At 36.6% G+C, this 22,393-nt stretch overlaps 1 protein-coding gene across 7 annotated transcripts in view; it reads left to right on the top strand.

Annotated features, from left to right (window-relative positions):
• The window catches only part of Naalad2 (N-acetylated alpha-linked acidic dipeptidase 2), a 72,876-nt gene extending 55,546 nt beyond the window's left edge, over positions 1–17,330 (top strand). For all 7 annotated transcript variants that reach the window (NM_001433038.1, NM_001106802.2, XM_087560779.1 and 4 more), the window contains 5 exon segments: positions 4,283–4,373; positions 8,120–8,384; positions 12,732–12,813; positions 14,096–14,188; positions 15,834–17,330. In NM_001433038.1, the coding sequence (NP_001419967.1) occupies positions 4,283–4,373; positions 8,120–8,384; positions 12,732–12,813; positions 14,096–14,188; positions 15,834–16,023 (721 nt within the window). In that variant the 3' untranslated portion in view covers positions 16,024–17,330.
• The last annotated feature ends 5,063 nt before the right edge of the window (positions 17,331–22,393 follow it).

The following is a 22,393-nucleotide window of genomic DNA, read 5'->3' as shown; positions in this document are numbered from 1 at the left end:
CGTTTAGATTTTTATTTTTTTTTATCTTTTTTCTTTTTTTTTTTTTTTTTTGGTTCTTTTTTTCGGAGCTGGGGACCGAACCCAGGGCCTTGCGCTTCCTAGGCAAGCGCTCTACCACTGAGCTAAATCCCCAGCCCCTTTTTTTATCTTTTTTCATTTATGCTGTAGTAACTTTGTGAATTTATTATATACTTATCCATTTTTATTACTGTATGATTTCTAAAACTGGAATTGGAAATTTCTAAAATTAGTGGAAAGTGGTAGTTTATGACTTCATTTTATTTTCTAAAGTCTTCCTTAAAATATCATTTTATTTATTTTTAATTATATATTTTTAATTATTCTTTCTATTTTTTTTTACTATAATTATGTCATTTTCCCCTTTCCTTTCTTCCCGCCATCATTTCCCATGTACTCTTTCAAATCCATGGTCTCTTTTCTTTAAGTAATGTTACCTTTATGTTTGTCTGTACACAGACTCACTGAGTACACGCCTCAATGTATGCCTACAACTCAATCCGCACAGTATTAGTTGTTTATGTTCTGGGGCTGACCATTTGGTGTGCTGTTTCCTGGGCGAAGACTGTTTCTTTGGCTCTCATCATTCCTTAGTTGTCTGGAGGTTTTTGTCTTTGGTTAATCCTTCTTAAGCCTTTTTCCTTCCCATATTAGCATATCTGTAGGTGTTTTCCTTGTTTAGGCAGCCATGGTGGTGAGGTTTCCTAGGAGTAGATTTTCTGACATTTCTTGTTCCTCTGGACCTTAAACCTTTGTATTTCCTTTTCCAAAATGATCCCTGAGCGTCAGGTTCAGAGACTGTTGTAGATATATTAGTTAGGACTGGGCTCCCATGTTGATCAAGTATTGATTTCTGTATTGTATCCTGCCACATTCCTAAAGATTTAAAATGTCTACAGGTTTTCTGGTCGAATTATAGGGGTCTCTAGGTATCATACTATGTCATCTTCTAAAAGGGATAGTTTGGCTTCTTTTCCTATTTGTGTACTGTTAATTTCCTTCTCTTCCACAATAACTCCAGCTAGTGCTTTTAACACAATATTGAAGAGAAGTAGGAGTAGCAAATAACCCTGGGGTTGCTTCAATTTTTCTCCCATTTAGAATGATGTTGGTTGTAGGTTTCTCATATATGGCTCTTATTATTTGAGTTTTGTTCTCTCCAGTCCCACCTTACTCTATGACTTTTATCATCAAGGTATGTTGGATTTTGGTGAAGAAACCATGCTGGATTTTCTGTATCTATCGAGGTGATCAGGTGATTTTTGTTTTTTATGTCAATTTCTTTGCCTTATAACATATTTTGACTTTGTATGTTGAACCATCTCTGCATCTCAGAGACAGAGCCAACTTTGTCGTGATGGATAACATTTTGGATGAGTGTTTGTATTTGTTTCACGCATATTTCATTGACTCTATGTTCATCGAAGAAATTGGCATAAGCTATAAAGTTTTCTTCGTTTGTTACATCTTTATGTGATTTGGCTATTAGAGTGATACTGGATTCATGGAAGGAGTTTGGAAACACTCTTTTCTGGTTCTATTTTATAGGATAGTTAAGATCTTCTTTGACATTCTTACAGAATGCTGTTGTGAGTCCATCTGGCCAAGAACTTCTTAAAGTCTTTATAACTTTTAAATCCTTATTTGTTATGGTTTCTTTAACTTGTCCACTTCTTACTGGTATAATTTTGGTGATTTAGTTGAATACAGAAATGTATTCATTTCTTTTAGGTTTTCCAAATTAATGGAGTACAAGCTATTAATTTTTTTCTGTCTGTTTTAGTATTTCATTGTTTATTTATGATTTCTATTAATTTGGTTCCATTTTTTTTTCATTTTTCTGGGGGAAGGAGGAATTAATATGGCCAAGAGTCTGTTCTTGTTTATCTTCTCAAAGAGCCAGTTCTTCAATTCACCATTTTTTGTATTATTCTCTCTCTCTCTCTCTCTCTCTCTCTCTCTCTCTCTCTCTCTTTCTCTTTTTCCTGGTTTTGATTATTTCTTGCTGCTGATTTGTTTGTTCTTTTTTCCTCCCAATTATAACTTCACTGAAGGGCATCATTAAATAATTTATTTGTACACTTTCTGATTTTTGAATGTAGGCACTTGGAGTTATGAGTTACACTGGACTGCTTTTAGGTCTTAGGACCTCTCAGATTTTGTGGTGTTGTAATATTTGATTTTTCACTTAATTCCAGTAAATTTTTATTTCTCTTGAGAAATGATGGCTCAGTAATATGTTATTTAATTTTCATACATTGTGTATTTATTAGAATTTCATATGCTTTTAAGTTTCTTTGGTCAAAGATGATACATGGAATTATTTCAAATATTCTGAATTTTGTAAGAAATTGTTTTGATCCCAAAATATGGGGGAAAAAAGTACCCCTGTGCTTGGTTAATTAAATATATTTACTTCAGTGTTTTCCTAGACTATTTTATACATATCTTTTAGGTCTATTTGATATATAATGTCATTTAATTTTATTTCTCTTATTTTTGTCCAGATCTGACTATTGAAAAAAAGTGGGATTTTTGACATCACCTATACCTACTATTTATGAGTTGATGTTGATTTGTGACTTCAATAGTATTTACTTTATTTTATGAAATCAAGTGCTCTAGAGTTTGATACATATATATTTAAGATAATATACTCTTCTAGGTTAATTGTTCCCTTGATTACAAAATTCTGATAAGTTTTAGTTTGAGCCCTATTTTATCAGATATTATGGTATTAAGACTTGCTTCCTGGTCTAATTTAATGGGAGTTTTGTTGTTGTTATTGTTTTGTTTTGTTTCGTTTTTTAGGGAAGTCTTTTTACATAGGGTAGTATCTATTTATCCTGAATATATCATAGAATATATATCAACTATGAGGGATCCTTCAACCATGATGGATAGTTTTGCTAGGTAAATCATTCTAGTTTCCTTGGACTTATAATACATTGACCCTGGTCCTTCTGCATTTCAAAATTTTTCCAATGAGAAATCAACAGTTATTCTGATGGGATATTTTTATATGGCTCATTTTTTTCTTTTATAGCTCTTAATATTCTCTATGTTATGTATACAGTATTTTAACTATAATATATCATGGGAATTCTCTTTTCTGATGTTGAATATTTGGTGTTCTGCGTGTTTCTGTTACCTATATGGGTAAGTTTTTTTCTTAGTTGAGAAAGTATTTTTTTCCTATGATTTGGGTGAATATGTGGTCTATGTCTTTTTTCTTTTTAAATATTTATTATATATACATACACTGTAACTGTCTTCAGACACACCAGAAGAGGGGATGAGATCTCATTATAGATGGTTGTGAAACACCATGCTGGGATTTGAACTCAGGACCTCTGGAAGAGCAGTCAGTGCTCTTAACCACTGAACCATCTCTCTAGCCCCTGGTCTATGTCTTTGGTCTGGGGTTCTTCTTCCTCTTCTAGTCGTATAATTTGAATGTTAGTCTTCTGATAATGTCTCACATTTCCTGTATGTTACTTTTTTGTGTTTTTAAAATTCTTTTTTTCATATAATTTATTTTACATTTTGTCTTAGTTAGGGCTTTACTACTGTGAATAGACACCATGACCAAAGCAACTCTTAAAAAGGACATTTAGATCCTGGAGAAGAATGTTATTTCGACTCTCTTTCCCCTTTCCCTTTCTTTGCCTCTGTCTCTCTCTCTCTGTCTCTCTGTCTCTCTGTCTCTTTCTGTCTCTCTGTTTCTCTGTCTGTCTGTCTGTCTCTCTCTCTCTCTTTCTCTCTGTCTCTCTCTCTCTCTCTGTTCATTCATATATCACACATTTGTGTTGAGGTCAGAGGACAATTTGTCCTTGTTTCCCTCCTTCTATTATGTGGATCCCAAGAAAACTCAGGCTCATTGACAAGCATCATTATCTCTAAGCCATCTTGCTGGTCCCTAAATCAGTCCTGTAAAACTTTAAATGTGTTTGTTCCCTTATAAAAGTTTCATATGCTTATTCAGCAGAAAATAAAACACTATAAACAGCTTGAGGTAAACTATGAAAATGGCTCATTAAGTTGTTTGAATCTTTCTGTTCATTAAAAAATTAGGCTTGTCGCATTAATATTCTAGCAAATAATAGAATATCTTCAAGATTGTTTGGCTTTTACTAATTCCTATGATAATTTGCTATGAATATTCTTAGCTACTCTTGAAGCGGGATTCGTTTTCCCATCTGTTTGACTTGGTATTATTTATTATTTTATGCCATATAGTTACTTATGCATATTCTATACCTAGAATCAATAAGTTGGGATCTGGGAGTGATTTTGAGGCTTACTTTCAAAGACTTGGAATTGCTTCAGGCAGAGCTCGCTACACTAAGAACAAGGTAAGCCATTTAATCTTTTCTAATATGCAGTGTATATGTTCACTCTTCATTACTTTAACAAGATAGCTGAAATAATAATCTCATAAAAACATTGTTTGGGTTCATAGTTTCAATGGTCTCAGTCTATAGTGTTTGTCCTAGTACTTATGGAATTGTGACATGAGTCAGCACATCATGGTGGGCAGATATAGTGAAGAAAGCTGCTCACCTCAGAGCAGATAAAAAGCAAAAAGAGATTAGAAGGGCCTGGGTTAGCACTTATTCTTCAAGAGCATTTTCCCAGTACCTCTTTCTGAGGATACTTCATTTTAACTATGAAACAGTGGGTTTCATTATGACATTTTCATAACGAACTATAACGATGCTTATCTCCCCTTGTACTTTCTTTATCCCCTCATAATCCTTCAGGCCTCCATCTACTTTCATGCCTTCTGCTTTACATTTAGATTTCTATATATCGAGAAAACATTCCATACTTATTATTCTCTGTCTGGCTTATTTTGTTTAATATGATGATCTCGAGCTCCACCCATTTTCCTGTAACACTTCTTAAAATGTTTAAGACCTTTAGGAGTGTCACACTGGGAGTACTTGAACTTACAAGTTTCTTCTTTGGAGGGTATGGGATGTGCAGATATTCCATATGTAAAGCACAGCAACATTTTACTAATATGAACTGTAATTGAGTTGTATCGGATCAGGCAGTAGGTGGACTCAGGACCCAAGAATTGTAGGCATACAGACAGACTGCTTGCTCCTGCTCCTTTGTAAACACACGATGAAGGGGTATGGACTGTTCTGTGAATGAAATACTAAGGTTTTTCCAGTGAAATGATAATTCATGTAGAAATGCCAGATTCATAGCTGGTTATACATGCTAAACATTTATACTCTTTTCTCAAAACAGAATTTGTTGGAAAAAGATCTTATTTTGTTCTGGGGATGTAGCTCAATTGGTAGAGTGCTTGCCTAGGATACATGAAGTCCTGGGTTCCATTCCCCAAGATGGGATATGTTAGGACATCCCCGAAGTCTAAGTACTTGGGTTGAAACTCAAGATCATCCTTGGTCACATAGAGAGTTTAAGATCAGTCTGGATTTGACTCTAACTTAAAAATAAAGTCTTATGATATAGATGTTATATAGTTTTTAAGATTTGTTTATTCTATGAATATGAGTATAGTGTAGCTATCTTCAGACACACCAGAGGAGGCCTTAGATCCCATTACAGAGGGTTGTGAGTCACCATGTGGCTTCTGGGAATTGAACAAAGGACCTCTGGACCAGCAGTTAGTGCTCTTAACTGCCAAGCTATCTCTCCAGCCCCTATATGCTTTTGCTGTTGTTGTTTTGTTTTGTTTTGTTTTGTCTTGTTACCCCTTAAAGGAAATGTTTTATTTGAGGGACATGTTGAGCTAGGGTTGTGTGTTATCAGTTGCCCTTCTATATATTCCCATTGTTGCTTATCCTGAGGCAAGGTCTGAGGGTAGTGAATAAAGCAAGTTTCTTCCACATTTTAATTTTTGTTTTTTCTCTAATTTTTATTGGATAGTCTATATCACTGTCATTCACTGTTCTGGTACCAAGTACTTAGATATGGTGAACATGTGCTGTGTCACTTTGCCCATGTCACAAGTTATGTCATATATCAAATAGTAGTAGACTTAGATCCTTTACATTTTAGCCAATTTCAAGCCCAAAGTACAATACAGGGATATTTTGCATGTACATAATGCATATTGGATACCAATTTGACTATCAAAAATACAGACAATGACAAAGAAGCAAAGATAGCCCCGGTAATATTGCAAATTAAATGAATAGACATTATATATTAATATTCACTATTTACTACAGCTGACAATCAAATAACCTGAGTTTAAATGGGTCTATTTAAATGCAACTGTTGTTTGAGATTTTTCTATAATTTGGAAAGATTATAGATTACATACACTGGAAATATGAAGAAAAATAAAAGGTAGGTCAGTTCTATATAAAATATATGTAGACAAGTGTATATCTGTAAAAATTTATCAAAGTTGTATGCATAGTTATACATGGTACCTTTTGCATACAATGAAATATAAGTAAATGTAAAGATGTCACATTAATTTATAACTGTATAAAACTAAATATAGTACGTAATGTACTACTAAAATATTTTTATGGCTTTGTCCTATGGTGTCGTGGTGTGGTTATTTGTAGTATTTCCCAAAAATGCCACGTGACACTAATCAGATGTGCTTGAGCTTTTTTACCTCCTCAGCAAGTGGCATAGAAGTGATCTTCTATGGGTCTCACATATTTTCACCATGTAGAATGCAGTATGTTGTGTGTACTTTTTGGGAGCATGCTTCCCCTTGCCTGGTCTCCTTGCCCAGTGTTGCAGCCCCTCAAGACTTAGCTCTGACATCATGCTGCGGCTGGCCTCACTTCCGTCTGCCCATTCCTTCTGAGAGTCACAGCTCGGGCTCCACAGACTGGCCACTCGTGCAGCTGGCCCTGCCGCCTCCACCAAGGACCAGACTGATCTTACCCAGCTCCCTTTAGCCCCATGGATGATAAACACTGGAGACTTTATACTTTAAAACTGACCAGACAACTCAAAGGCCGGGTGAAGAATATCCTTCCCCATCCTCCATGGCCTTAGCCACAAACTATCAGTGCCCCAAGAAACCTACATGTCTGTAGCTCCTATCTGCTCCCCGGTCTGTTCCGACTCCCATCCTCTCCCTCCTCTCTTCCAGACCTATCCAGAAATCCCACCATCTCTTTCTCCCAGCAATCCTTTTAAAGTTTCTGCCATCTTTATTTAGCCAATTAACAATTAGGGAAATTCCCCCCTACAACAGAGCATACAAAATATGTATTGTTTATATTATTAGCAGGTTATTTTACACATGTACTTTCAACTATATGGGAATTAAACTGGTTCTCCCAAACTTCTATGTGATTCATGGGTCAACTGTACATGAAAAGTGTCACTTAGCTTTTTATCACTCTGTTCAATATTACACTGTCACCAGTTTGAACAAAGTTGCCTAATATTCAAGAATACAGTAGATTAGAAGCACACCATTAGAAAAAGTGGGATGGGAGATGATGAAACAGGATTAATTCTTAGTGAACAAGCAGTCATAAGAATGATAGTTCTGTAAAAAAGATAAAAGGTGGTAAAAGCTACAATTAGGATACACAGACCAAAGACCTCAATCTACGTCTATATTATAGTAACATGTGATAACATGTTTATTACAGATACTCCCAGAATGTTATCAAGGGCTAACAAAATTTGATTGAACATTGCTTGGTGAGAGAAAGAACGCATTACCTTTGAGTTCTGTGAACACTAAGCTACCCAGAACTCTTTATACCTTTAATCACTTCATAATTTTGATTGTTCTGTTTTGAATACATATTTCTTTATTAGGACCAAAAGGTTGAGTGATGGTTACATATATTATAAAAACAGAAACATAAAAATTTAAATCAGTGAGCATTTTGACTCTAGTGTTTAGATTTTAAATTTATTTGTTAAATTGGTGAAATCTGGGCTGTCATATACATTTTCTTTAATTATTCTTTTTTTTTTTTGGAGCTGAGGACCGAACCCAGGGCCTTGTGCTTGCTAGGCAAGCGCTCTACCACTGAGCCAAATCCCCAACCCCTTCTTTAATTATTCTTATGATTAAAGTATTATAAATTGAATATTTAACTCTTGTTTCTCAACTTTTCCTCCATTTTAGAAAACAGATAAATACAGTAGCTATCCTGTATACCATACCATCTATGAGACGTTTGAATTAGTACAGAATTTTTATGATCCCACATTTAAAAAGCAGCTTTCTGTGGCTCAGTTACGAGGAGCATTGGTATATGAGCTTGCGGACTGTGTAGTCATTCCTTTCAACATTCAAGACTATGCGAAAGCCTTGAAAAACTATGCAGCAAGTATCTTCAATTTATCCAAGAAACATGACCAGCAATTGAGAGATCATGGAGTATCATTTGGTAAGATATTTTTATAGACTTTAATGTAGATTTTTTAAGCTCCTATCATGTTGAGTTCTAGAAGGGATCCCTGCTAATTTACTAATTATTTGTAACAAAAACCTTTATTAAATACTGACTTAGGGATCTGATTTAATATGAAATATCTATGATGAATCCATTACTCATTAAATAGTGCTACAAATATTAAGTCGTGTATTTTCCTGTTATTGCTTTTACTAATATCTCCTTCATATTACAATTATAACCACAAGTCCTATTACGTATATATTATTGCCAAATATATTCATCAATATTTGCATATATGGAGGTGTTATGCATATAGTTAATATTTCCTATGACTGCCAATAATATGTATTTTAGAAAGTAGGGGTAAAACACAGCACAATTCTGTGGCATTAAACACGGGATCTGGAAGAAGTTCAGCTGACTCAGACATTCTTCTATTTAGTATCTGTGATCTTTAGAACATGTCTTAACTTCCTTTCTTCTTCTTCTTTCTCCCCCTCTTCTTCCCTTTTCTGTTTTTTTAATGACAAAGTTTTTCTGTGTATCCCTGGATGTCCTGGAACTTACTTTGTAGACCAGGGTGGCCTTGAACTCATTGATATGCTTCTGACCCATGACTGCTGGAATTAAAGGCATGTACAAGCACCATTTAGCCATTGCCAATTTTTTAAGCATGAATAAATACAACACACCTCGCTACTAGAGAGAGTATTAGGGAATATATGGATCAATAATGATTAACCCTTAGTGGTTAGTGAATGTTTCCTACTGGCACTAATTGTAACTTTCTTTCCTGCCTTTCAGATAGTCTTAGTATATGACAAAATAATCAAATCAGTATTGGATGTCTACTGTGTACCAAGTACATTATTGAGTGATAATGTTTTCAAAGAGCTCGAAATTTCATGTGGGAAAAGGGAAGACAAATGCAAATGAAACACTTATTAATTACAATAATTACATTTTTAAGTCATTGTTTGGGTAGATGCAGTATGCTACTATGCGAATGTGAAGGTCAGAGGACAATATGTGGGAGTTGGTTCTCTCCTGCCCTATGAGTCTTGGGCATTGAATCAGCCATGGCAGCAAGTGTGTTTACCTACTGACCCATCCTGCCAGCCCACATGTATTTCAATTTGAACATAAAATGAAATAAAGAGACAAGTGTGCAGGTCCATACCTGAAATCCTAGCAGATGGAAGGTTGAGACAGAAGAATAACAAGTGTTAGGCCAGACTGGGCTACATAGTAAGACTGCCCCCTCCCAAACCCCAAACAAAAGAGAATAAATGAAAGAAGAAAAGACGAGTATCTCTGGCACAATGAGGGAAATGAAGAGATGAAACTGGAGAAAAAACAAGACCCTGCTCACGACAGATGTTAACAGTTGTGCAGCTATGTAGCATTTCCTTAACATCTTGAGTATCTTTTGGTGAAATGCTTCTTCGCTTGCATAGGTTGAGATCCAGTCAAGAGAAAAGCTATGTAAGCTCAGTGGCAGGGCCTTAAGACCAAATTAATTTCTCCCTCTGCTTACCTGCTAATAGAGCAGTCTTCTTTTTTAATGCCACTTTCTGCTTTATTACTTATTTACTTTATATCCAGCTCACTGCCCCTGTCCTGGTCACCCTCTCCCACAATCTGTCCCCAATCCCCTTCTTCTCTGAGAAGGTGGAGCTTCCCAGGTATTCCCCAACTCTAGCATACCAACTCTTCAAGGTTAGACACATCCTCACCCACTGAGGCCAAAAGAGACTAGAAGAACATATCCCACAAATAAGTAACAGCTTTTCATTCCAGTTATTTAGGACACATATGAAGACCAAGCTGGGTATCTGCTATATATGTGCAGGTTGGCCTAGGTCCAACCCGTGTATTTTCTTTGGTTTATGGTTCAGTCTCAGAGGGCCCCAAAGGTCTAGGTTAGTTGACTGTGCTGGCCATTCTGTGGAGTTCCTATCCCCTTTGGAGCCTACAATCCTTCCTCTTAATCTATACAAGCCCGAAAGTTCCACGCACTGTTTGGCTGTGGGTGTCTGCATCTGTCTGAGCAGATCTGCATCTGCTGGGTGAATCCTCTCAGAGGACAATCATGCCAGACTCCTGTCTGCAAACATAACAGAGTATTAATAGTATCAGGGATTGGTGCTTTCCCACAGGATGGGCCTCAAGTTGGGCCAGTTATTGATTGGCCATTTCCTCAGTCTATGCTCCATCTTTGACCCTGCATTTCTTGTGGACAAAATACACTTTGACTTGAAAGTTTTGTGGGTAGGTTGGTATCCTTATTGCTCCAGGGGGCTTCCTGTCTGGCTACAGTCTCTTCAGGTTTCATATCCCCAGTGTTTTGAGTCACAGCTAGTGTTACCCCCATTGATTCTTGAGCACCTCCCTTATCTCACGTCTGTTTCTTCCTGGAGATGCTCCCCATTTCCCCCATCAAGTTGCAGATTTACATTCATTCTCATGGTCATCTGGCCATCTTTACTGTCCCTTCCCCACACCTGATCATGAACTCCTCCTTCCCCCAATTCCCCTCTCCATGGGTCTCTCCCACCCAGTTCTGTCCCTCCATCTGCAGACTATTTTACTCTCCTTTCTTTCTAAGTGAGATTAAAGCTTCCTCACTGGGGCCTTCCTTCTTTGGCTTCTTTGGGCCTGTACAATGTATCATGGGTATCTTGTATTTTATAGCTAATATCCACAAGTTCATACCATGATGTCTTTCATTTTTAACCTCCATGTCCTTAGCATTGAATATCCATCAAATGGCATATCTCTTCCAGAATTTGTCTTTTGCTGTACCCCATTTTCTTACTGAAATTCCCCGTGTTTCAAGAATATATTGGAATAAAGAATGGGTTTCTGCTAAATAAAAATATATGCAATACTTCTAGTTCTTTATCTTTCACTGTACGATTCACTGTGCTCTATAAAACTGTTCCTGCCTTGATAGTGAGCTTTCTGATACTATCACTGACCAGTGTCTCTGAGTCCTACTGATATATTTGTTTTTATTGTGGCTTCTATGTTATACTTGAGATTTAAATTTTCTTCTACACACACTTCCTTTGCTTCCATTATACCCATTATTAGATTACTTGCACATGTTCTAAACAAAGCGTGTAAATCTTGAGGACTAAAAGGATTTTTTGAAAATACTAAATGTATTTATATTGAAGGTTCCTCCTTCTTGACAGATGATGCAGTAGTCCCGTGATCAGACCTACATGGACTTGACCTGCAAAACACATACAAACGCAAGCAGTAGTAAATCAATCACGTACATCCAAGTCCTACTTAGAGCTTATGAAACATGTACGTTAGGTTGCTGTATTAAAAAATACATGCTAAGAATCTAATTACATTTTTCCAACATAATATTTTTCTTGATTATTGTGCCTGTCATCCCCCCCAAAAAAAAACAAAGGGAAGAAAAAAAAGTTGTATATATTCACTAGAGCGTGTTCAAACTCTCTGTGGCCAGCCCCTTAAGGAAAACTGAGTCCTTTAGAAACTTTAGATGTCTTAGAAAAGTATGACCAGATCAAAGCTAATGGTTCTCTGCCTAGTTATATCAGTTTGTCATAAGTCACCCTTTGAATAAGATTTTAAGTATATAGTACTATTTGAAAATACAAATTAGTATTGTTTTAATCTTGTAATAATTGCAGATAATATCTTATCCCTATCGCCAGTGAGAATATATATATGTACATATATATACATATATATACATATTCATATTCATATATATTCATATTCAGTTCAAATATATTCAGTGAATGAATGCTGGAGTTTAGGTAAATAATTGAGGAATTATTTTTTCCCTATACTTTTGAAAAGATTTTTCTTAAGAACCAATTTAGGTAGGTGTGGAGAGTGGATAAGAGCCCTTTCCATCTATCAGGAGGAAGACTTTCCTATCTGAAGAGTCATGTTGTGTGGATCTTAAGTACCTGTAAAACTCCACCTCCAAAAGATCTTGCACTCTCTTCTGATTTTCATGATACCTGGAAATATGCCCGCACATGTGCGCTCCCTCTCTCTCTCTCTCTCTCTCTCTCTGTCTCTCTCTCTCTCTCTCTCTCACACACACACACACACACAAACACACATACACACACAAACACACACTAAAAAGCTCCACAATTTGACTACTTTTAAAATTCCCATCTTTCCTCCCCCTATCCCCAATACTTTTCATAAATTTATTAGAAAGGGTCACAAAAAATACTGTTTTTCCTGCCTTTTTCCATCCTATCATGGAGAGGACCAGAATGTATACCTCTAAAATGTGAACCACTAACTTATTTCCCTTTTATTTTCCTATTAAAGATCCCTTATTTTCTGCTGTGAAAAACTTTTCAGAAGCTGCTTCAGACTTTCACAGAAGACTTACACAAGTTGATCTTAATAAGTAAGTTCCTGATGAAGTATCCACTGAAAAAAGGATGGATTATCTTCCCGAACATATGTATAGAAATCATTGCTTATAAGTCATTGCTGCTTAAACCATGGTCTGCACCATTCCATCATCAGCACAACTGCTAGCATGTTAGAAGGCAGAACGTACTTACGAGTTGTCTTTATAATTTAGTTTGAGTTTCATATATTATTTCTGGACAGTCCTCAATATTCCTATCCACTCATCAACCATTTCCTTTTGTATAGCTTTTTTTCCTGTAAATTTTTTGTTATTGCCAATTTTAGGTAGAAAATAATTTTAAAATTATCTTAAAACATTATACAATAACATGAATTATATCAAAATGTAGTTGTAATTTCTTTTTCAGGTTTAAGCAGCAAACTGTCTGTCATTTTGAGGTGGCTTTCTCCTCCCTTAGATTGAGGGAGAGCTCAAAGACATGTAGTTCAATTACCCAAAAACAGTATAAGGAGTGTGAATATAAAAGGACCTCCCAGGCTGGAGAGATGGCTCAGTAGTTAATAGCATCTACTGCTCTTCCAAAGGACCTGAGTTCAAATCCTGGAAACACATGGTGGCTCACAAACATCTGTAATAAGATCTGATGCGGGGGGCTGGGGATTTAGCTCAGTGGTAGAGCGCTTACCTAGGAAGCGCAAGGCCCTGGGTTCGGTCCCCAGCTCCGAAAAAAAAAAAAAACAAAAAAAAAATAAGATCTGATGCCCTCTTTTGGTGTGTCTGAAGACAGCTACAGTGTACTTACATATAATAAATAAATCTTTTTTTTTTTTTAACGGACCTTCCTTAGTTACCACACAAAGCTGCCTGCCCCTGCCTTTCTCGTAGTTCAGAATTAGATTTTTTTCATTGTTGTTGCTTTTATTTATTCTACATCTTTTTCATATCTTCATTCTGTTTCTTTATTCAACCCAGACATGGTGAAGTTGTATATCTCATAAAGAGAAACTTGGTAGTTTTCTGTCTTTCTGGGAGGTCTGGTTATCTTCTAGAGAAGTAAAGAGTATCTTTTACTTCTTTTTGACCCCTCTGTGACCTTGAAAAGCAAAACAAATCGCTTATCAGTAGCATTCTATGTTTAGTATAAATGCTAGTGAGATGTTATATGTTGCTGGCTATATAACATATTACAGGGTTAACATTAATTTTGTTAATGGTTATTTTATCTATCTCCCTATGCTTTGTGTTTATTTAACATTAGTTTAACTGAGGGTTACTAGAAAAGGGTTTAATGATGTGTTTCTTATGCTCCAAGTCCTACTGCAGTGAGAATTATGAATGACCAACAGATGCTTCTTGAAAGAGCATTCATAGATCCTCTTGGTTTACCGGGGAGGCCGTTCTACAGGTAAGGAAAAGATGGGTGCACCACAGAAGGCTCCAAACACCTCACTGTCATCAAAGAAGCTAAATATCATGAAAGATGCTAAATATATTAATGTAATATGGATAAGATTACGTATCCAGTAATGGTATCAGAGAAATACATTTATTATCAATTAGTTCTTTATTATGTACCCATCATATAACTAAGAAAGAACTTGAACAAAATATTCAAGCCATAGAATTCTAAAGAGCTCATTGAGTCAGCAATCTAATGATGGATCCTTCTTGCATGCTCCCAATTAATTAAATATTCAGCTTCATACTTAGTGATGGAAAGCTTACTGCTTCATAAAGAAGGTCATATTTAAAGACATAATTATTAGAAAATTTCCTTCATAAAGATCTCAAACCTTTTTCCTGTAATGTTCTCATCTGACCTGATCTTTCTTCTTAAATGAAGTTTAGCTTTTATTCCATATGATTTAGCCTGTGAAAGTTTTATTTTGTTTTTGGTTACTATTACTATCTAATAGTAGTAGTAGTAGTAGTAGTAGTAGTAGTAGTAGTAGTAGTAGTAGTAGTAGTAGTAGTAATAGCAGCAGCAGCAGCAGCAGCAGCAGCAGCAGCAGCAGTAGTAGTAGTAGATGATTTTGTATTTATGTCATATTTTCTTCTAGTACCTTGGCTTTCAGTCCCCAAAGTCTACTTCCCCAAGGCCCTTTAAAAAATAGTTCCTTGAGGCTGGAGAGATAGCTTAGTGATTAAGTGCACTCAGTGGTTAAGATCATGGACTTACTGACTGCTCTTCCAGAGGTCCTGAGTTCGACTCTCAACAAGCATATGGTGGCTCACAAACCATTTGTAATGGGATCTGATGCCATCTTCTGGTGTGTCTGAAGATAGCAACAGTGAACTCGTCTTTAAAAAAAAAAAAGAGCACCCGTTGCTCTTGTAGAGGGCTCAGATTTAGTTCTTAGTACTCACTCGGTGGCTCACAAGCATCTGAAACTTCATCTACTCTGCAGTCTCCAGGCATGCATGAGGAACACACATATACTAGGTGAAGCATTCATACCCTTAGCAATGTAAATAAATAAATCTAAACACTATTTTAAATAGAAATTAAGAAGGTTCTAGCATTTAATTAAAATCAGAAAAATCTGTATTCCTGTTCATGTCAGTTTAGGAGTATGTCTGTTTCCCTTTGATGTGCGCATGCACATCTAGGATTTGCTGTTAGGCTTCCGTCCACAGTTTTAACAGCTTATTGTTGAGATTTGTGACACGAGCTTCTCTCAACTAGTATGAACTGTACCTCCTTAAGATGTCCTTGTGTTCTATTTGAACATTTATAAACATTAATATCTTTAAAATCAGGCCCTGGTGTTTCAGTGCCAAAAAAACGACAACACATTTTAAATTTTGATGAGAATATATCAAAATGTCTTTCAAAACAGAAATACATTATGATTAATTGAATATTTAGATATTTGCATATTGCTGTTTCAGTCTGCTGTGGTGTTGTAGAATAAAGCTACTATATTATTGTGAAGATTTTGTAGGATTGTATATGACATATTACACACACTTTACCCAACAACTTAAGATAAATGTAACTGACATCTATTTTTCATGTTTTAAAAACAAGCAACTTTTGTTTTGTTTAGGCACATCATCTTTGCTCCAAGCAGCCACAACAAATATGCTGGAGAATCATTCCCTGGGATTTATGATGCCATGTTTGATATTGAAAATAAGGCAGACACTCACCTGGCCTGGGCAGAAGTAAAGAAACACATTTCTATTGCAGCTTTCACAATTCAAGCAGCAGCAGGGACCCTGACAGATGTGTTATAGGAACTTTTCTGTCAAGTAGCTTCATCACTAAACTAAACTAAAGCTCAGTGTCTGAGAGTGAAATTGTTGGGGAGTGGGTCTTGGCCAAATGGATTCCCTGCAAAAGGTGCTGCTGAGAATCTGAAGAAAAAGGCATCTTTTTCTTTGATGATTTACAAAGGCAGACAATCCTAAAACTGTGATTGTCGTGACAGGTTTTATCCTCCTACCTTATTTATCTGTAAAGAGGGTACTTTTTTAAACTCATATGCATATCCAGTGAAAGTGAAAGAGGAAGCAAGCCCAGTGCTCTCAGGCAGATGATTGCATTTGCTGTGGTATGTACACATACATGAATGCATTCTCATATCAGGTAAGCTTGGTTCTTTACTTCATCAAATAAGTGAAAATAAAAAGTTATTTAATTTACTCTGTTGGCATCGAGAAGCATCAAAGGAGAGGTATGAGCAGAATATAAGGGCTGGAGGATGGGAAGGAGTGCTGTGACATGGTCATCTGCATATTATTGTTGCACACATGAACTACAACTGTGTTATATGCACAAGATCAAGCAAAAGATTCCAGAACCAACCGGAGATGGACTCATGGGGTTCCACCTGCAAATGAACAAACTACTGGTAGTTAATGGCTAGGAGAGAAGCAGCCATGGTAAATTGCCCAGTCCAGTAAACAGACGCATTACCATGCACATGCAAGCAAATCTGGTTAAATTCAGTGTTTTTTTGTCTTTAAGACATGAAAGTAGTAGAAGGTGTTGGGAAGAGGATAGGTTTTGAAGGGAATGGGAGAGTGGTAAGAGAAGGGATTTGGGTGAATATGCTCAAAATATATTATGCACATGCAGGAAATTATCAAAGAATAAAAAATGAACCTCAGAGGAGCACAGTAACTAAAATAGTAAACAGCTCTGTTTGAGCACTATTCTTCCATCCTGGCTAACAAGACAGTCTGATTTAATGAGTGGAGTATTAGGTGAACACAAAACTTGCTGAACCCCATACTGTGTGCACGAGACAGGGCCGAAAGACAAGGGCAAGGCAACATGGAGAAGAAAGCGAGCCCTCATGTCAGAGTCTGGTTGAAGTCTTGAAGAATTACACAATAACAGAATTTGCTATTAATGTTGTCAAAATGGATATTTTTTATAGAGAGATATTTTAAGAATGTTAAAATGGTATTAAGACATGCTTAAATTTAGGATGCGAATAAATGACTCTTGAATTTGGGTTTATTCCTTTCCCACTTATAAACCTGTAATTTTTCAAGGATTCCACAGGACTATAATAAACTGTGTTTGTAGTAAAAAATGTATATAAATTTTATTGTGATATAAAATCCTGGTGACCTATGGTTTTACGGTATCAGCCTATAATCTTGTATAATGCACCCTTGAGCACCAACAAATATTACTTACAGAAATGAGAAGGAAAACAAAAGTATGAGTTTCTTGGGCACCCTTTGTCCAGTATAACTTGAGAAACCACCAGAATTGATTGTGGTTATTTGTTAAGATGCTGAATCATTCCTCACCCGTGTGGAGCCCTCACCTGGCCTTGGGTGTACACTAGTCTTTCCCCTAAAATGTGTACTTCAAGAGGGACACTGAAGCAGTTGTCCCTTCGGGTAAAGAACCACTGGTTTAGAGGATGAGATTCTATGCCTTATAGTTGCTAAGAAGTCATAGGCTCTGATTTTTCTACTGGCAAAGGAGGGGGTTTGGGAAAGGATTCCATTTTTTATAGTTAATGAAGCCCTTTAGAGGGGCTTTGTAACCACTGGGCTCTAATTAGGTAGCTTGATAAACTTCTTTGGGGAAGTGAGAATTAGTCCTCGAGTATTTGTCAGTCTGGTTATACATAGTTTGATAACTCCTTAGAAGTGAGGATTACAGAATTGCAGTGAAAGCAGAGTCACAGGCATGGCCAAGCAGCATCTGTTTGGGATCTGATATCTGTCTAACACTTACCCTTAAATCTGCATTAAGATCTTACCTTAATAAATCGCATTTCTGCCTCATACTGGCTTCCCCTGAGTGGAGGTCTCTGGAAGAACCGCTACAGCTGATGCAGAAGGCAGTGAGATGCTATTCCCAGCCCCACTCCTGCGCTTACACTGTCCCACTATCCAAGTCAATGACACACTACACATTTTGAAACATCAAAACTGCAGTATCACATCTATAAGAGATAAAGGACAAAAGTTTTGAAATTTCTGAGAATTACACGGGGTAGCAGTTTTCCTGGAAAACAGGGTGGCCAAACACCACCCACGATTAACAATGTGTTAGGGGTAAATAGTAAAATTTCTAACTTACTATTCTGAATTCTTGTTAATTTTAGTCAACAGCTGATCATTAATGACAGAATACGGAATTATGCCAGATGTATGATACTGTTAGTAAACTAGTTTAAAATTAGAGGCTTTTGCAGGTCAAACAAAACTGGCTCCTCCATCATCACCAGTTTGGGAAGGACTGAAAATCAGTAATGGGTGAAGGAGTATCACAAAGGTCTCCTTGAAGTTTAAAATACCACAAGGAAAGGAGGAAAGCAGCTGTAGACCACTTGTAAACCACTAAGGATAGTTTCTACTGTAAATTATGACTGTTGTTCTAACCTAAATTTTATTTATGGGTGTTCTGTCTGTATGTAGGTGTTTGTACTACATGTGTGCCTGTCTATTGCCCTCCGAGGTCAGAGGACACTGGACCTTCTGGAACTGGAATTATATAGGCAACTGTGAGTCACTACAAGGTGTTGGGGGCTGATTTCTCATTCTCTGGAAGAGCAGTGAACTGAGTTCTAAGACAACCTTCTAAGATCCAAACATGGTTTTAGAGATTTTTCCTTTTTTAATTCTTTACTTTTAGAGAACTGTTTTCTTCTTCCTAAAAGATTAAGAGCTGACAAGTTCCGCACCTAGCTGAGAAGCCATTGGTAATTAATGACTGCTGAAGGGGAAGAGGGGACAAAGACAGTCTTAATACAGCCACTGATACATTCCCCATGCTCTGGTAGGCAGGTCTATATCCACACATGCAGTACATAGTGACAATGCTAAGTGAACACAGTGGGTTTAAAGGGGGAGAAGAACCAACTCCTAAACATGAAATAAGCGGAAATGCTGGTGACAGGATAGGGGGAAGGTGTGTGTGTGTGTGTGTGTGTGTGTGTGTGTGTGTGTGTGTGTGTGTGTGTGTGTGTGTGTGTGTGTGTTTTACTTGATCGAAACACATTGTACACATGTACACAATTCTCAAAGAAAAAGAGGACTTGAGTCTTCTCTGGCTTTGGCTTTTTGGTAAAGAATAGACTTATTACTGTCTTGATTAGGAGTTAACAATCAGTGGACTGCCAACCAGTGGACAGTAAGAAAAACTCTTACACTGAGAAGCCTGTTGGGACAGACAGACAATTTAAGTAGTACGAAGCTGTTGAGATCAGGCTTTACCCTGCTCTAAGAAAATGTTTTTCCCTTGTGATGGGGCGTGCTTGCTAATGTTCCACAAATAAGAACCTATTTTTACATCGCTGAAATGAGTGATGTTGTCTGATACATTACTATTCAATTTTGGCACCCTGCTTCTCCTGCCCAATGAATGTACTGACAGTTTAGAAACATGGATGTAGAACCTTCTAGTGGAGATGATCACAGCTTAGGTTCTTTACATGCAGAAGCCTTTACAAATGCCAGAAACAAACTAGTCAACAAGGGCACTTTACAATTATCAGGATTCATGTCAACTGCCTTTAGCACCTGACTACTTAAGTGTCTTCACTTTATGATAAAACACCTGACAAAGCTCAGAAGTAAGGAGCTCACTGTGGCTCAGAGCTCCTGGTCAAACTCTTTATCACTGTGAGGAAGTACAGAGACAGGAGCAAGAGAGCTGGTCACTTTGGATCAAAAGCAATGAGCGAAGAATGCATATATTGCTACTCAGTCCACTCTGACTGAGTCTAGGATGCTAGGCAGTCACTTCAGCTAATGTAATCAAGACTTCTCTGAATATCTGCCCATAACACAATCTAGACAATCCCTTGTTAGGACGCTCCTTCCCAGGTGGATCCAGGCCGTGACAACTGACATAACTGTCATCACAACTACAACTCAAGCCATGCTCACATTTAATAATTCAGCTATTTGATATAAGAAAAGCAGAAATAAACAATTTCAATTCTGAATTGTGCATGTTATCGTCAGGGTCATAGTTAAGTTTAAAGACTTTGGGGGCTAAGGCCCTCATGTTAAAATCGAACTACACTTTATTGCATCTGTGATTTTAGACAAATTACTCGTTTCCCTCTGAATATGGGTGACAGCAATATAACCGTAACATAAAATACCTAGTAAAGTGTTTGATACACACTAAAGAAATAACCCCTTGGTTTGCATAAGCTTGAAATTGCTTAATTCCTAAAGCTACGTCACATTTGGCATTTCTAAAATGTCTTTTAATCAACTAAAGAGTTACTTTATCTACCGGACAAAAACATAGGCAAACCCCTGAGACATGAATTCCATTAAGTACCTTTCAGTTCTGCTTTTCTCTCATTTCACTGCTTTGGAAAGACTTCCTGAATTGTAAAGATGACTCCTCTGCTCACTACTATCTTTTTCAGGGGAGGCAGAGATAGGAAGCCATCTTAATGTGGCCAATTTGGCTCCTAACAGGATGCAGATAGCTTGGGATCTGCTTCAATCTGGTTTTAACTACCAGAAAACTATCTAAAGTTTTATTTAAAAAAATCTTGTAATCATACCAATCTTATTATGAGCAATCCAAAGTACCAAGTATTTGTTTGTGTAATTTGACACAAACTTTCATCTTCTTTAAGAATGTACTATATGTTTTATTACTGACTGAATCCAGGCCTGTGCTGTTTTCCCACTCATCTTCCCCCTACATTTCTATAGGAGGCACATTATGGATGGCTTGGTGGTATCCATCAAACATTTGATGTACTTATGTAAGTGAACCTTTTACTCAATTATTTTACTGAAATGTTTCATTTATTTTATGCTTGTCCTATTTGTAGTGTTACCACTTTTCTTGGGCTAAACAAGTTTTTTCAAAGTTGGCCAGAATTCTCACAATGATGTATCCTCAGGTTGTAGAGTCTCTCGTCCTAATGACTTACTAGCCATTTCCACATCTGACAGAGCCTCACTACAAAGCCTCCTTAAAGACTGGGCAATATGATTAGATTTGTGACTCAGAAATCAATTCTTTAAACCAGTCACTTCCAGAATCTATTATATGCCTACTTTGGGCTCTTTCTCTTTTCTCAAACCTTGGAACTATTCAGAATTTTGATTCTCTAATTCCCAATTTAAGATTGTAGTTTTCTACTTCGCCTTCCTGCTGTTATTTTATACCTTCCTGCCTTTCTCCTACCCACTAATGTCTTGTATCAAATTGATCTAAGATGTGAGTTATGTTACTTCATGTTAAAAAAAAATGGAGACAAAAGTAATTCAACTTTGACATTATAGGCATCTCTTAACACATGATTTATTTCAAAATAACCAAAACTTAAAAGTCCCAGTATATAAAAATGTCTTAGTGGCTAAAGAGATGGAAATGGTTGTTACCTTGATATGATTCATATACTGTAAACACAAGTCCTTCTAATGTACCCCAAAAAGACAAATTTAAGAAGTTAAAAAATTGTTTTACCTCTGAACTGGAAATTATTTTGTAATCTGAGGTCTTATTTCCAGTTTCTAACTTAGTATTTAGAGTTGGGGACCTTATTTCTAACAAGTTTTTATTGATGGGTGATTGATCTAGTCTACAAATAGTACTCTGACTACCACTGGTCTGACGAAAGAGGACAAAAATCTAACTACCCTTAGTTATTTGGTTCTAACCACCTATTGCTAAACCAGGAATATATTTGAGGTACTCCAAATTCTGTCACTGTTTTAAATAGATCTTACATTAATGGCTAAAACAGAAGGGAAATTTGCTGCTGTTTCAACGTTTGTAGCATACACTTTTACAAGGTATGTAACATTGCTTTAATAGTAATGGAATCCATTATGATTTCTTGCATTGAGGATTTTGAGATTTCTTTCAAAGATCTTTGGAGAAACCACAGACTCTAAGATGTGACAAATCACAAATAGTGAGTTTTTTAATAGACTATTAATCAAAACAATCCAAGAAAAATGACATATTTTGTGGAATTATTTTCTAACATTACATAACATCTGTCATGCCATGTGCCAGTATTTTTAAAAAAGCTATTCATTCAACTGATGAGCAGTACAGAGTATGTCTGGGCAGAGGCAAAGACAAAGGCACAGGCAAGGCACAGGCACAGGCACAGGCACAGGCATCAAATTCAAAGTACCTGAGTCTGTA

This window comes from Rattus norvegicus, chromosome 8, assembly GCF_021556685.1.
Source record: "Rattus norvegicus strain SHRSP/BbbUtx chromosome 8, alternate assembly SHRSP_T2T, whole genome shotgun sequence".
NCBI lineage: Eukaryota > Metazoa > Chordata > Mammalia > Rodentia > Muridae > Rattus > Rattus norvegicus.
Note: the sequence above shows the minus strand (reverse complement) of the source record. Positions and strands in the feature narration are given on the sequence as shown.